Below are 13,001 nucleotides of genomic sequence, written 5' to 3'. Positions count from 1 at the left end.
TAAAATTTCCCTTTTTTAAACATTTCTAGCAGTAGAAATTGCTCCCATGTTGAGATGATGTTTTCAATTATTTGTCCTGTGAGAAGACTGGAATGCAAAAATATCATTTATACATTATGAGGGAAGAAAAGCAARTGAGGCAGAGAGAACTTCCACTTATTTTCATGCTGTTCAATAAGTCCATTTTGGRAGTGTTTATAGAGACAATTAATTGCTACTAATAGGCTGGGATTTCTTTGTAAAAGCTTCTGGGCTAGCTAGATCAACAAACTGATAACTATTATTATCTTTGAKAATGTAATGGGCTTGAACAGCTTGTTGTCCTGTTTCCAGGAAGCACAAAAACATGAGTTTGTCAGTTGTGTTGATATGAGATTCACACATTTCCATGAGCATCAGTCTGAGATCATATTATCAGCTTTACAGGATACAAATCTTTCCTTTTGACTTATCAATACAAGAAATACAATTCTCTTCATTGACGAAATACTTTATCCATCATTAACTATGTMATAAAATATAATAATAACAATTAAATACTTACAATAATATTAATTTATACTGCTTTTTTTTCAAGCCTCCTGACAGATGGGTAGAAATCCTGCTATACATACTCTGAAAATAGACAATTTGAACACGTCAATTRCTGTTAGCTACTSCASGATTTCTTGGTAGACATTTTGTGTYACCCAGTTTGAACAAGCCTGAACAAGAYATCTATGAACATTATCAGTGCTTGCTCAGAGCGCTGCAGGACAAAAACAAAGCTTTGAAAAGATGTTTAATGCACAAATCACTCTCCATTCACATCTGTTAGAATAAAGAGGTTAGAGGATTATTTTTTAGCCTACACTTGATGCTGGTCTTTTTCCAGACTATGCTGTTTTTCACATTGCTMAAAGGTGAGCAAAATGCGTTATCAAATTTATAACACTACTGTTKTCTCATTTTCTCAAAAACCAGGAAATATATTTTAACATATAGGAGTAAATACTCTTTGTCATARCACCATTTACAAGGTACAGGGAACTGATGAGATTAATTGTAGATTCCYCAGGGAGATTTCAACTCAGCTGCAGCCACTCAACATGAAGTAACTAATCCAAGCTTATTATCTAGTCAGTAAAGACAGGCATTTTGTCTTCAAAGAGGTATTAGAGGTTGATGAAAAATTGACCTCTGAAGGTGGGTGTGTGTTTCCACTCAGCAGGGAAGAAGTGCCATGATGATTAATTTAGTTCATTTGTCTAACTCTGAGATGCCTGCAGCWACCTGAGATGAATTCTGCTCTGTGTCACTGGTGGTGGTGATGACAGTAAGAGACCTACAGATGAGAACTATGAGGAGAGGTGGGAGAAAACTGTTTTGTCTTATCAGAAATGTATTCAATATCAAATGTTTTGGAATCTCATGAGGTTTGGACCCCWTTTGGCTTTGACCAAACAAGTTGTAGGGTTTACTGTCCATTTCTACTAGCAAATGCCATGCACAGAAATAGTTTCTACTTAATAAGAAATGTATGTGCTCAAAATTTAATTTTCATTGAATACATTCAGTAACTTAACTGAAGAAAAGGAAATTTTAGACAAAATTCTGCACTCTTTAATGAGCATTTACATAAATGGTATTTCACTGTTTCCCGTGGTAATTTATTGATTGATAAATTCAAGTCCTAACTATTTTAATTTTTTTGACTAAAACATTATGTTAAATATTTCAGTTCCCAAAGTKCCTGAAGTGGGATCTAAATTTATCCTGACACTGAGTGGATCTGAGATACAATCTCTTATAATTTGCAAGTTTTCAAATATTTGAACTTGCCCAAATCAGAATGCTTCTGCCAAAATATTTGGAAAAATTGCAAGAGGTTATATTTCAGATCTACTCAGTTTTGAGACATGGCTAAAACAAGGAATATACTTTATTGTTAAAAAAGTAATGAGTTAAGAGACAATCTCTAGAGATCAGTGGTAGAATGGTTAAAACATGTAGCTGAGTGTCAGTGATTCAGAGTACATCAGAGGATTTATATATAGTCATGCTAGTTACATGGCTAAGAGCTCTCTAAAATGATAAATCCATATGGGTTTTTTTTTTCCTAAAATTCTGATTGAACAATGTGTAAATATTACTGCATGTGCATTTTGTCCATTTCTTGTCAGCTCTTTTGTAAAAGAAGTGCTTGGGCATGGGAAAAAATAATAGACAAGAAGCAGACATGTCAGATATTTGAGTTAGTAAGAAAAACTTGAACAGTGTCAGGGAAACTGTAGCTGAAGCTAAGGCTAAAACTCTTAATCTAAAGCTCTTTTTTGTGGAAAGAAAGAAACCAACACATGCAGCTGATTAGGTGAGTATACTGACTGTACTAACATGAATTTAGGAATTTTATTTGCCTAAGTGTCTGTACCTGATAACGATGCGCAATTATGCAAAATGGTATGTAGTCATTAACTCGGTGCTTCTTAAGCTGCTCAATGCCTGCATTCTTGGAGACAAAAAGGGGTGAGTCCAAACAGTAAAAAATATAAAATTTAATATATATAGTATTAAATAACCATTCATAGAATGTTCATGGACACGGGATGAATCCATGCATGTGCTCTGTATGTGGTGTACATAGCACATCAGATCCTAGCACATGCTACTTTGAATGCTACAAAATTGGAATATTAATGTTATGGTAGCCAAAGAGAGGAGGCCAAAGGAAATAACTTTATTTAAGCAATGTGAAGCACCCAAGGATCATGATGCCCCACACTCCTGGAGTATCATCCCCCTCTGTGGCTCCCAGAGCTGGGCACTGCAGGGGCTCAGCAGCCACACTCACTGCCCGTGGGCAGAGGGACCAACAGCCTGGTGACACCACACAGGCTGAGCAGAAATCACTCTTCTGGACCTTGTGAAACAACACCACCCTTGGGTAGCTGTAGGTGAGAAAAGCATTGAAAGCAGTCTGTCACTCAGAGCTTCCAATTTGCTTTGCATGTCTTGGTCTGTAGCTGGGATAAAAAAAAAGGTTTTAAAATCTACGTAGTGCAGTCTGCAGAATTGGGCCTCCAGAACAGCTCCAGAAGCAGATCCTCTCAACAGGACTCATATTCTTGAGTATAGATCAACTATATGACCCTSTGAATATGACCAACATAGGACCAGGAAATGTTTGAGAGAGGGAAATTTCTGAAGAAAGCAAATATGTCTCAGCTGTGGCTGCAGGTACYGGTGGCTGCCTAGTGACTGTTGACAGTTCAAGTGCAGCGTTGAGAAAGTCTGAATGTTTCAAGAATCACACACTGACCCCAAACACTAAGTTCCTTAGTACTGGCTTTTAAAAGAAAAACATCAAGAAGGCTCCACTTAAATATTTAATATTTAAGAGTAGATTACATGAGCCCTACAAGCAATCTTCTTTCTATTACAATATTAACCTCGTGCTCTCACCTGACTTCTTCAAAGCTCTTATTTTTAATAATGAGGCACCAACATATGATGTTACTTCATGACAGAATTATTAATACTTCAACAATGGAATAGCCTAGGCTTGTTTCTCAATTGATATCCAAAAATTTGCTCACACATTCTGAGCCACACTTGAACTCCCCATGTGGTTTCATTGTCTTCTGTGCTCACCTGGAGGAGACATGTCTGCCCCCAGTAAATCTTGCCAGTCATAAGGAAATGGAAATGGAGGCTCTTTCCAAGCTGTAGGTGGACAATCAGGAGATATAAGTGGTCACTTTACAGTCACTGCCTCTGCTGTAATTCCTGTGGCATAACCATGTCTTACTTTGGGATTTAGGACTGTCTTTTTCACTTGCCACCCTTTCCTCCTTTGTATTTTACATATTCTGTGCCATTCCTGCAGCTCTCCTGAAGTGAAAAACCAAAGCCATATTATTCCTTCCTGTTCTTTCCTCATGCCTTATCTGTAATTCAACAAAAATTTTCTAGCTAGTCATCCCATGATTCTGTGTGAGAAAGAGGTGTATTCAGGTAGTAGTTCTTCCCACCCTCTGGAGATGCTTACCTTCTTTATTGTAAAAGTTAAAGTTAGAAAAAGCAGTTAGATTGGACCTAACATAAGGGAAATGCATTCTCTGCTTGTTTTGACTGCCAGCTGCCTCTCCTTCTACTAYATATTCCAGAACAATTTAGTCCTTAACCTTCATTGCTGTAGAAAATCTCTTCCCAAAATAACCTTGCTTCTCATTAAGTGCAGCCCTCTCTCGCACTCTAGAGGTGTTCAAGGCCAGGTTGGATGGAGATTTGAGCAATCTGCTCTAGTGGAAGCTGTCCTTGTCCATGGCATTGGAACTAGATGATCTCTAAGGTTCTGTTCAACCCAAACTATTCTGTGATTCTCACTTGATTTTTTAAAATTAGGACAAATATTTTAGACCAGAAGGTGCTTCCTAGTTTGCATTAGTGTGCCTCTGTTCATGCGACTTTGCTCAATTATTCCTTCTAGAAATCCAAATTTTCTGTTTGATTTTGAAGAAAGATAGGCCAGTGCAGATTCATCGTATTTAAGATCATTAGTTAGGTAGCTCCATTGAGTATTACACAACTTAAATTTCTTTCAGACACCTGCACATTTCATTTTCAAATCATCTAACTTTTCTATACAAATGTGATAATTTTCTCACCACAGAAGAGATATTTTTTAAAAATATCCTGAATGTAGAAAAATATAGGTTATTTATTTTATCTTTCATTTATTAAGAAACAAAAATTTAGTTTGCATTTCACGCTTGAAGATATATCCCCTCTGAGAATCTGTCATTTTGTTGTCATACAGTTTGGAAAGAATGATTCATGGCTGATTGAAGCTGTATGTCAACTTCTAAATTAACTATAGAACTCAAGAAAAAGCTGAGCTTCTCTGTGGTCATGACAATAGAAAGCCTGCTTTGCCATTAAGTTTAAAGAAGAAAGCAGACTGTCATGAGACAAAGAAATTAATGGAAAGCATTAAAAGTTTCACTGTCAGACAGAGCAGGGAAATATTTTCACTGTCTCGCATGCTTTGGGAGTCTGTAGTATGCTCACATATTTATTCCTGTGTTAAGAGTCTTAAGGGTGAGTGAGAATACAAGGTAGGAAACAATTTTTTWATGTACTTTGCTGCAGAAATCAAATCAGAAAACAGTTTTGGTGAAACTTTTTTTAATTGAGAAAGAAATGGAAATAGTATGTTTTTTCAACTGAAGATGCTTCTGATCACTATTCACATCAATAGCACATTCAGATTCAAGTCATGTCCACTTGCCATGTCAGAAACCAGATGGGAATAGAAAAGTAGAAATAAAAATGATATGTAGTGTATGARAAGCTGTCATATGAGGTTTGAGAAATAAAGGTGCTTAGGGTTTGAAGACAAAAGTGAGCACAGTAAATAACGTGCTGTGCAAAATAAGTAAACTGGCTGTTCTTAAATATAAAAACCAGGGTATATAAGGAAGAGCAGATATATTTAAATTAGTTCTGATAGGAGGAACAGGATTTAGACGTGTGGTTGAGTGATTACCCAGTGGAACTCATTGATATCACCATCACAAGGTACCTATTTTTATAAAGGGAGTCAATGCAGATTTTCAGAGCCCCCTGTGTTACATTTCTAAGGACGTGGAGGAAATGGAAAGAAATTTAAGCATTAACCCTCCTGCTCCTAACCACAAAACCACCTTTTTAGTGAGGAACTGAAAACCCCATTATCTTTGAAGACATCATTTTGCAAACAAAATTTGCCTTTCCTGTCAACAGCTGGTGCCAAAAACAGCTTTAGAGTGATGAAACATTGCCTTGAGTGGCATAATAATTTCTATGTTTGCAAGGGTTTTTGTTCCCCTGCTGGACTGATGCAGGAACAGGTGCCCCAACATAACATGGAGCACAGGGAAGGGTACCCTGATGCTCCATGGAATGCTGGCATATCCATCTGTGTCATGAGCAGGATGAGCCTGTGAAGTGGCTGTGTGGCGATGGTGGGGTTATGTCAGTGGAGAGCACACCTGGCACAGCTGGTGAGGCAGGGGGTAGAAAGACATGGGGGGAACTGAGAAACATGTCCCTTCTCTGCTGCATGATTTGTATCTGGATTTTACCTGCTGCCATCTGCTGATATTGCCTGATGTTCCTTTGGTGGCTGGATTTCTCAGTGAAGAGTTTATAGTATTTACATTTGTTAGGTCARCCTGTGCCTGTCATTGTCAAGTGTCCTGGTAAGAGGCAGCACCTTCTTCTTGTTTCATCAGYTTGACACAATCACCTCTTCCAGAACTGAGAAACTGTTTTGTTGTAGTGTGGTTTAAYAGGGACCACGAGAAAGGGTTCCCTTGAACAAACAGAAAATGAGAGATTGATCTGGGAMGTGCCATTTCTTCTGTTGTGACACTTTGAGAAGGGAAAGCTGATGTGAACTATTTGGCCCCAGCCTCATGTCAGCTGCTCTCAGCAATCTGGGTGATTTCCATGTTAATAATCTAAGAATGGCATCACTCTTCTGCTATAATAGTAATTATTATTGGTAATATTTGTAGGTTTGTGCTATTAATTATGTTTTAAATATGTGAATATAGTTTCTATTTGCAGATGTTTTATACTAATTGCAATAGAAACAGGAATATTACCAATTGTTTCTCAGTGGTAACTTAAATGGGAAATGCAGATAGAACCATAGACAAAAAAGCATTAAGTTATTTTCTGTGTCCTGCTAAACTGATGTAGATATTTAATGATCTGCTTAAAGAAAGATGGCCAGTCTGGATTTTTATTTGATTTTTAAAATGAAAATCTGAACAAAAATCTGAGCATCTTGTTGAATTTACATGTTCCTTTAAGGAGATTTTCTGGAATGAAGAGGAAGATAGATGCCCTTGTCTCTAGAGGACCAAAAACCTAGAGAAAAAGTTATGTTCATTAACAGAATACTCCCTGAGAAGAATGTAAAGCTTTTAGACTGTGATTTTAAATCAGCTGGGCCTGTCAAATGCTTACGTCTTACAGTAACAGATGATCTGACAATGACTTTATGAACTGAATAAAGACAGAGTACTCAGTTCCCTACTGTATCTTTGCAAATTTTAGTAATTATTGGCCTCATGGAAGCAGTGATTTATTTAKAAAATACATTTTGGGTCCTGTGCTGTAGAAAAGTGAGTAGTCTGTAGTTATTCACTAATTATTACTTAAGAAACAAATCCCCTTTCATATTTCCAAAATAAATCAGAGATATTAAGTCATGGCGACATTTTATTCATTATTTTTATAATTTACAGAAACATTATTTCAATGAGAAAGCTAATCTGCAAAGGGTATAAAAGATGAACTAGGTGAAGGCTGCATGACTGTTTCTACTGATTCTAAAAAATTTTGGGCAAAGGCTGTTGTAAATGAATAAGTGTCTTTTGACTAGCAGGGTGTCTACACTGTTATGTAGATTTATTTTTGACTAAAACTGGACCAAAATATACAGTTCAGTCTCATAATTAAAATATATATATATTTGATCGTGAAAAAGTACAACAAGAGAAGATAAATACTTGTGTCTTCTGTTATTAATTTTTGCTTTCTTAATGTTCTGCAGAAAGATTTTTTGTTTATTAATTTTCCGTTGATGCTAGTTCACCTAATGGAATCGTTTATTTATTCAAATAACTTCAGCTTGAAGACAACACATATATATAAAATTTGGAAAACTACCTGCCATCAGTAGATGTTAGATGTTTAAATTAAGTGTATTTGTAGCTTTATTTTTTAAACATTGACATGAATGCACATCACATTTGTGKTTTTTTAGATACTTATTTATATAATCTAAATCCCTTATGAATACTGTTTTAAAGATTAATTGGACCTGAATTAAAGTTGCTRGGTTTTCATGATTTATATGTTTTTACCTGAAACGTGTTTGTTCAGTAGATGGAAATTTAACAGACAACATTTCAGGACATTTTAAGAAATAGTTGAAAAATTTACAACAAAAGTTGACTGATGTCAAGGGTTGTCAGCCAAGCTTTACTTTGAATAATACAAAGACATGAAAATCTCAGTGTGACAGCTGGTTGACAGAAAATGCCTACTGTCTTTGCAGAGAAACTAAACATGAGTAAAACAAAGCATTGAGCACTGCTTTAAAGGTAAAAACCTCAGATTTCTGACCCTGGAGTTGAACAAAACTTCTGTTGAGTTAAACTTTAGGAAGATTTTCTGAGTCTTTTAAAATTCTGTTAATCTATTGAAGAGCCACAGTTTATAATTGTTAAAAAAACTTCTAAATAATGGTCATGTTCATAAAGAGGTCACATTTGGTAAATGCCAGTAAACACGTATGTTGTGGAACAACATTACAGGATGACTTAAGTGGTATTCAAATAACTTGCTTGGTGGCACAGGCATGACAAGGCCATTCCTCCTGCTCACTGTTGTGTTTTGGCATCATCTGCAATGGAGTGAGTCTTACAAAAAACATTTAAACAGGTCTTTCTTATTTGATATTCATATTTTAAAGGACATATTGCCCCACTGTTTAYAGACAACATTGGAAAAAAAATTGTTTCCTTAAGCAGCTTAGACCTGGAACAGACCAGAAAGAAAGATGACATGAGGAGAAGTGGATGTGGCAAAATTATTTTCTTGCTTTTATCTATTCAATTTTTACTCGGTTTTCCCATTTAAATTTTGTTCAGCACTTTCAGCTGCCATTCCTCAGGGAGCCCTGTTATTACTTAATCTCTTCTTACCTGACTKACCTCAAGTATCCTCCTTGCCATCTGAAGCTGGAGGATGCTCCAGTAATACTCAAACTTCCACTTGGAGGGTTGTGGTGAATGGTTGCTGTTGGTGATCTTCCACTGTGTGTTTGAAACATCTGCAAAAATTCATCTGATCACATCCTCAGGAAGAATGGAGGATTTGTCTCCCAGAAATGTGGAAAGAATTTTTTTTGCACCTTTTTTGCATCGTAATATAAAGTTTTACACTTAATCTATTCAGTTTATTGTACTAAATGTAAGTTAATGCCTTACATGTTAACAACTTTCATAATATTATCAACTTCAATAATAACAATATATAGATATTCAAAAGAGAAGCATGCTGAAAGATTCAGAGGCTGGTGAAAGGAAATAACTGTGCCCATCTCTCTGCTCCATCAGAAGTTGTACTCAGCTGTTATTGCCTTCATGTCAAGAATTTTATGTAGTCCTACAGTTTCCACAATACAGATGAGAAGAGAACTCTGTATTTTCTGTATCCATGCATTTCACAAAGTAGTTGAAAAAACGACACCTGTATTGTGTCAGTTTTCTGTGGGAAATAGGTATCCAGTTACTATTTTTGCTCCTAAAAACACTCAACAAACCCCATGAATTCCTGCTTTACCACGTGTTCTCTTCTCAACTTGAAAAAAAAAAGTTTAAATTACAGGCCATTCAAAAAAATAGGTGATTTTATACAGTATGTCAGGGAAAAATGCAAGTGTTTGTTCACAAAAGCTCTTTCACAATCCATATTTTTTTTCATTTTTTATTTTTCCCCTCCATGCCAAAATTTCCCAGTTACACTTTTTAGGAGAACAGCCTAATTCCAGCATTCATTATTTTGTTTGACATGAACATTCCTCTTCACTTGTAGCATCCAACAGAGACCCTGACGTAAACAGCCTCGGAAGCTCAGCTCTCCTTCACCTGTTCTCTCAAATTGAATTTATTAAGCAGCAGATGGCCAGGGACAACGTGCAGTTTGTCAGATTTGAATCAATAGACCTCCATGGTGTGTCAAGATCAAAGAATGTTCCTTCTCGATTTTTTCATGTAAGTTTTTTTGGTTTCTGGTTGTACCTTTATACGTTTTCATCTCCCATCCTTAAATTATATTTTTCCCATATAGGCATGGGGCAGCCATTTCCAAATTAGAACAAATTATCTGTTCCCTCACCTTGCTCATGTTCCCAAAGGATCTAGACTTCTTTCATAATCACAATAATTTATTCCTCTTTTCCCACAAATAGTAATCTAATTAGATAAGGCTAATAATTTCAGTTCTTTGATGTTCTAATTATCTCTTCCCTCAGAAATCTCTTTTCTGATTCAATAAATTATAAAAATTTTGGTTTGGTGGACATCACTGAATTGCAAAAAAAGAAAGGAGTAAAAAAAGGAATAAAAGAAAAGAAATAATATAACTGAAAATAAAATCATTTTAGTTACAAATAATTTAATAGCTATCAATAGCACAGGAAGGTATCAGTGAGTTGCACAATGACTAAATATTACTTAATTAAAAGTAATATTTGCTATATTAATTATTGAGGAAATAAAAATTAAATTAGGAAGCAGGGAAAATTAGGGTTAGAAGAGGGAGAGGTATAAGGTAATGAAACTTTTCATGCCAAATGGACAGCTCAGACACCTTGGAGCAGAGCTCACCAGAGTGTGCAGTTCTTGTTATGGGCATCGCACATTTTGATACTGTTGACTGCCACCTACTTAAGAGAAGACAGAATTAATCAATTGATTGATTAATATTAGGAGAAGCCATCATATGCAGTTTGAAATATTTCAATTATTTTCCCTCTGGATGGACAAAATTGTGTATTTTTCAGTTCTGAGCTTTCCCCTTTCTAGGTTTGTTATGTCTCCTCTGCTCACATAAACAGCAATCTTTTCCTTTAGAACAATAAAGGTGAGATGTAAACATGAGCCARGTTTCACTTGGTAAAACTTTGCCTAATTGCAGTTTTCTTTAGAAAAATGTTTGATCATAAAGTAAGTTGTAAAGGTTCTTGATTGAAGGTAGAACAATCCTTCCTTGAGGTGCCATCTGCATTTCATTTGCATCAGCTGGAGCTTTCTGTTCAAATGGAGAAGCATAATTATGAGGTTTTCTCACTTGGAATTGCTGCCCTGCATTTTACCCCTTACTTCAAAGTCCAGAAAGTGAGATTTTACTGTTAAACACATCTGAAAAACAGTGAACTGCATGTTATAGCATTTAAAGAGAAGCAGCCTGAATTTGAATTGACGGGAATTTTGACGTAGATCACACAGGTCTACGTAAACAAAAGGGTCAGAGGATCTGGAAGCTGAAGAGACTAACCCTAGATAAAAGTTTGACTTGCAAAGTTTGCATACAACTGGTGATACCCATAATTATTATGGGTAATAATTATATATATATAATATATAATTATTAATTATATATCATATATAATTAATTAATATTAATTAATATATAATATTATAATTATTATATATAATTATTATTATATATATAATAAAGAAAAATATTGAACATTTTATTARTTCTTTGTGGAAGTTAAAAAAATTATCACTGGGATAATTGATGTCAGTTTTCATACTAATCTTGCAGGAAGTTGTTCTTTTATGAAAATATTGTTTACCTGAGAATCTGAATTTTACATMTTTTATATACATAAAAATACCATTGAGCTCTTTTCCTGTTTGCTAATATGTCATTCTTCTTGTGTTTAGGAGAAAGCAATTCATGGTGTTGCCATGCCCAGAAGTTACCTTGAACTGACACTGAATCCTAAAGATAATGAATTAGATTACATMAATGCAACCAATTTTAATTGTGACATAATCCTGAACCCCGATTTATCAACGTTTCGAATACTGCCCTGGACTGAGCAGACTGCAAGAGTGATATGTGATTCCTTCACCGTGCTGGGCAACCCACTAATGACCTCCCCACGGCACATTGCCAAGAAACAGCTGAGCCAGCTTCAGGACAATGGCTTTTCTTTGCAGTCTGCATTCACTTATGAATTTTGTATTTATGGCATTACTGAGGTTGTAAATTCAAAGACAATATCCTTTCCTGCAGCCACGATACTAAATAACCATGACCAGACTTTCATTCAGGAGCTCATTGAAGGGATGTATTATGCTGGTGCCAACATTGAAACCTTTTCTTCTTCCAGTGGGCCTGGGCAAATGGAGATCACTTTTCACCCAGCGTTTGGCCAGGATGCTGCTGACAGTGCCTTCACATTCAGAACAGGCATTAAAGAGGTGGCTAAGAAATATAACTACGTGGCTAGCTTTTTCTCAGAAACAGGATTCTACAATTCAGGGGCTCTGTCACACAGCCTATGGGATCTGAACGGCCAGAAGAATTTGTTTTCTGCTGGTTTTGGAGTTGAGGAGCTCTCAGAGCTTGGAAAAAATTGGTTRTCAGGTCTCTTGGCACACGCGGCAGCCATCAGCTGCTTGATGGCTCCTACCACCAGTTGCCGTAAGCCTTATTCTAAATACAGCAAAGAATCAAAAGAGACTGTAAATGCAAAATGGGCATATAATGACAACAGCTGTGCCTTTAATGTCAAATGTCATGGTGGAAAAGGCACTTACATAGAGAATAAACTGAGTTCTGCTGCAGCAAACCCATACCTGGTCCTTGCTGCTACGATTGCTGCGGGTCTAGATGGAATAAAGAGAGGGCTTAGGTATGATGATATGCTYGAAGAAGAAGATCAGACTGGTGATCTGAAACATTCATCAGTCCCTCTGAAACTAGAAGATGCTCTGGTTGCACTTGAGAAAGATTCATGCATTAAGGAAGCATTGGGCGAAACTTTTATCCGATACTTTGTTGCCATGAAACATTATGAGTTAGAAACTGAAGAAATGGATAGTGAAAGGAATAAATGCTTGGGATATTTTATTTAGAAGGAGCACTCTTCTGTAGTGATGGTGTGTAAATGTGTACAGTGAATGGCTAAGGTTCTTAAATTTAGTACATATATATTTTGAAATGTTTTTAATGCTTTGGGATTTTTTCCTCCTCCTTTGTATAGTACAGGTGATTACACTTTATTGTCTGTGTACATTCATGGCAGCACAAAGCTGATATAGTCATGAAATAACATTACCAGGATTTTAAAAACAGATGGGAATTTTTTTGGGCAGACCTGCTGGTGAAATGAAGAAAAGAGAAGGTGAAATGAAGAAGAGCAACTACACAACTGTAATAGGACT

General features: G+C 36.1%; 1 protein-coding gene across 3 annotated transcripts in view; it reads left to right on the top strand.

Moving 5' to 3' along the window:
- The window catches only part of LGSN (lengsin, lens protein with glutamine synthetase domain), a 53,034-nt gene extending 40,342 nt beyond the window's left edge, over positions 1-12,692 (top strand). For all 3 annotated transcript variants that reach the window (XM_057369422.1, XM_057369425.1, XM_057369424.1), the window contains 2 exons: positions 9,634-9,812; positions 11,493-12,692. In XM_057369422.1, the coding sequence (XP_057225405.1) occupies positions 9,634-9,812; positions 11,493-12,692 (1,379 nt within the window). The remainder of the gene's footprint in view (positions 1-9,633; positions 9,813-11,492) is intronic.
- The last annotated feature ends 309 nt before the right edge of the window (positions 12,693-13,001 follow it).

This window comes from Malurus melanocephalus, unplaced genomic scaffold, assembly GCF_030028575.1.
Source record: "Malurus melanocephalus ecotype Western Australia unplaced genomic scaffold, MMel_1.1 scaffold_109, whole genome shotgun sequence".
NCBI lineage: Eukaryota > Metazoa > Chordata > Aves > Passeriformes > Maluridae > Malurus > Malurus melanocephalus.
The sequence above is the reverse complement of the archived record's forward strand: the minus strand, read 5'-3'. Positions and strand labels throughout refer to the sequence as shown.